At 31.9% G+C, this 3839-nt stretch overlaps 1 protein-coding gene across 1 annotated transcript; it reads left to right on the top strand.

Moving 5' to 3' along the window:
* Window positions 1-999: 999 nt before the first annotated feature.
* LOC131636249 (protein root UVB sensitive 3-like) lies at window positions 1000-3336 on the top strand. The gene is made up of 7 exons (XM_058906883.1): window positions 1000-1105; window positions 1915-1997; window positions 2108-2237; window positions 2330-2422; window positions 2620-2676; window positions 2815-2892; window positions 2983-3336. The coding sequence occupies exons 1-7, from the start codon at window positions 1024-1026 to the stop codon at window positions 3279-3281; spliced, it is 822 nt and encodes a 273-aa protein (XP_058762866.1). The 5' UTR covers window positions 1000-1023; the 3' UTR covers window positions 3282-3336.
* The last annotated feature ends 503 nt before the right edge of the window (window positions 3337-3839 follow it).

Genomic DNA, 3839 nt, shown 5'->3' with positions numbered 1-3839 from the left:
ATGTCAGATCCGATGTCATGACATCCATATATGACATATGAGTTCTGTCTTACCAGAATTTCATTTCTAAATCCTTCGTCTGGGCACCAAATGTAATTTATTTGCTAAAGGTTATGTGGGATCTTAGAATTCTTGCTAAGTTGAAAGTTTTTGCTTGGAGATTTTTCATTGAAAGAGTGTCATCCAAAGATCTTTTGATGAAAAGAGGAGTTTCTAGTTTGGATAATTTGGATTGTGTTTTTTGTGGCAATCATTCGGAGATTTTCTCCCATCTCTTTTTTAATTGTAGTAGGTGAAAGAGATTTGGAGAAATATGTATTGTTGGGTGGGTGATATGGACGAGCTTAATGGGGAAGAATTCTTGGATTTTGGTTTAATTCAAGAAAAAGTGAAGAATGCTAATCATAGGGTGAAGATCAACATTATTTGGATGCCCATAATTTGGAACATTTGGCTTATGAGGAATGCAATTATTTTTTAGGGGACTTCTTTTTGCTATGATGTGATTTGCTCCAATATCATTTTCCTATCTTGGAGATGGTTGTCTTATGGATACACTAAGTTTAGATCTATTTACACTACTACATTTTTGGCCTACGGCCACGCTAAAATTTTCCACAGCTCAGAAACTGTGGCCACATATATGATTTGGCCATAGTTATCAAAGCATAGAATTATATTATAAAATATTGAATTCGAAGTATGAAACTGTGGCATTTACTTCAATTGTCACGGTTATAGAACTGCGGATATTTTAAGCCGCAGAGAAAAACCGCGGCCTTATAATTTTGACTAAAAACTGTGACCCAAGTCCAAAAATTTAGTGCCCCGCCATATTTTCCCTCTTTTCTTTTCGTTTCCCTCTTTCCCTTGTTTTATAATTTTTTTTTTTTAAAAAACAAAAAACTAAAACAAATAAACATAAAAGGGGATTGGGATTAAAAAAAATTCATTTTTATCTATAACCCATTCTCTCTCTTCTTCACATCAGAGAACATTATTCACTTTCTTCTGATTGCAGGTATGCTTATGGACCTCATTTCACCATTGTTTCCATCAGCTTTTGTATTTATCGTTTGCTTAGGGAGCATATCAAGATCTTTCAGTAAGTTCCAACATTTCTTTAAGTTCAAAAATAGATCAGTTACATGATTTATTAGTTAATTTCTATAAGTTTTTTACTCCTCTTAGTTTCCATGTCAGTAATTTAGGGCCTGTTTGAATTACTTTTGCTTTTCAATTTTTAAAATGTGTTTTATAAATCAATTTTGTAAAAGTGTTTTTAAGAAGAGAATGATAAAAATAATTGTTTGGTAAACTAAGTTTTTAAAAACTGTTTTTAAAATATAAAAATTAAAAAATTGTGTTTGTTGGTCTAATTTTCAAATACTTATTTTTTTTAAAAATAATTTGGTCAATTGATTTTAGAAATCTATTTTAGTATAATTAAGAATTAAGTTTAAAAGTGCATATAAGTATAAATGAACATTAAATTCAGTCACTCAATATGAATTTGTAAGAACAAAATGGAATACAATGTTCAATGAAAAAATCACCACATTATTCGTTACCTGCTACTTAGAAAAATAGAAGAAATGATTATTGTGTGCAAATTATTTGTGAGTGTGCCTTGATTGAGAAAAAGATAGTGGTTTAATATTACAAGTACTAGTATTCCCGTGTTTTCAATCATACGAAATGGAAAAACTAAAATGGAAAACATGTAGGAGCTGTTTTTGTTTTTTAGTTTTAAAAACAGGAAAATTAAAAACAGTTTTTAAATACAGTATTAGAAAACATTACATTAAAACAAGTTTTTAAATTTTTAATTTTTAAAAACTAAAAAACAGTTTTATAGAAGTGTTTCAAACAGGCCCTTAATATTTTGCCTCTTAAATCATGATTTTGAACTAGCCGGGGTTGCGAGTGGAGCTACTAGAGCAGCTTTGACTCAACATTTTGCTCTTCAGGATAATGCTGCAGATATATCTGCTAAGGTATAAATTGTATTAATATTAATTGTTTAGATTAGTATTATTATTAAGTCTTTTATTTAGTAGGGCATAAGAAATAGATAATATTTTGATTTGTGAACATACATCAATAGGAAGGAAGTCAAGAAATTGTGGCTACAATGATTGGTATGGCATTGGGAATGCTTGTTGATCGCATTACTATTGGACACCCACTAGCAATTTGGTTTTCTTTTTTGTCTCTGACCCTGTTTCATATGTATGGTATGTTTTCAAATTATAATTTTGTTTTTATGCATTCTTTTGAGTTTTGGCACTGAACTTGGTAATGCTAATGGTGTCTTGTTTCAATGTAGCAAACTACCGAGCTATTCGATGCTTGGCACTGAACTCACTAAATCTTGAAAGAAGCTCTATTCTTGTGCAGCATTTCACGAAGACTAGCCAATGTATTATCTGTTTCCATTTTTACAACTTATCTTCGATGTTAGACTTAGATCATTTACTCTTCTGTTTATGATTTTGGCACATAAAATTGGCTGCATTTTAGAACAGTTTTGTCACATGAAGCAGGCTTATACTGTTCTTATTGTTTCTCTATTAATGCATGCTTCTAAACTTTTTGCCAGTTCTCTCCCCTAAACAGGTCTCTTCACTGGAGCATGTTTTACCGATACAACTAACTTCATGGCCTTCAAAGAAGGCTAATTCCTTGGATAAAAAAGTACGTTTAGGCACAAGGATTTCTTCATTCGATGAAATGGAAATGTGAGTTGCTAAAATTTAGTCTATGCCCTCGTCATAGATACCAAATTTCTTCTTTGAAATGTCATTCATAAAGCTTACTTAGAAAATTCTCTTTTGTGTGATACCAACAGTAAGGAACATTTGCTTTCAGTAGCATCTTACTACACAAAAGGTTAATTTCTCAAATTATTTCAACTACTTGCTTTATGTTTCTTACTTGAATTCGTAAAACCTTAGTTCGTTTTCTTGTTGCTGTATTTAGCCAGGTATTTACTAGTGGAAAAGAAAGGAATCGTTACCGTTATTGTTCATAAAGAATCAAGTGGCGCTGATCTCCTCAATGGTAAGTGTCCCTCTTTGTTATCATTTTGGGTTGTGACTATAGGAACATGTTTCTTACTTGAAGTCGTAAAACCTTATTTCGTTTTCTTGTTGCTGTATTTAGCCAAGTATTTACTAGTGGAAAGAAAGGAATCGTTAGCGTTATTGTTCATAAAGATTCAAGTGGCGCTGATCTCCTCAATGGTAAGTGTCTCTCTTTGTTATCATTTTGGGTTGTGACTGTTGGAACGCAAACTTAAATGTTGTTACATATTGTTCGACTTCAATGCATTCATTACTGTACTCTCTTCAAATATGTATTGTTGTATACTATGTCCAGTTTATATTAGTGTAACTAGTCTTCTATATACATGTTATTTAACTGCTTCCATTCAAGCTCACAGTAATTCAACGCACCTAAACTGAAGGAAGTTTTTTCTGTCAGTTCTTTGATAAGCATAGCAGTCCAACTCATTGTAATGTCAAAATCTATGAGCCCACTGAACCATATTTTTCTTCTCAAAATTATGGTGAAATATTCAGCAACCAAATCATACGGTTTGTTGATGACACCAATGTATATCGGGTTACAATTCATAAGACTTTTGAAGGAAATCTTACAACTAAACCCATTAATGGTGGCATTTTCATTTTCAATCCAAGGACTGGGCAGTTGTTTCTTAAGGTTTGTTTTTAATGTTCATGTTTTTGCTGAGTTGTTTATAAGGTTAGCTGTCTAGGTATTCATATTTTGAATCATACTTTGCAGGTTATTCTTACAAGTGTGTGGGCTGGTCA

This window comes from Vicia villosa, unplaced genomic scaffold, assembly GCF_029867415.1.
Source record: "Vicia villosa cultivar HV-30 ecotype Madison, WI unplaced genomic scaffold, Vvil1.0 ctg.001678F_1_1, whole genome shotgun sequence".
Lineage (NCBI taxonomy): Eukaryota > Viridiplantae > Streptophyta > Magnoliopsida > Fabales > Fabaceae > Vicia > Vicia villosa.
Note: the sequence above shows the minus strand (reverse complement) of the source record. Positions and strands in the feature narration are given on the sequence as shown.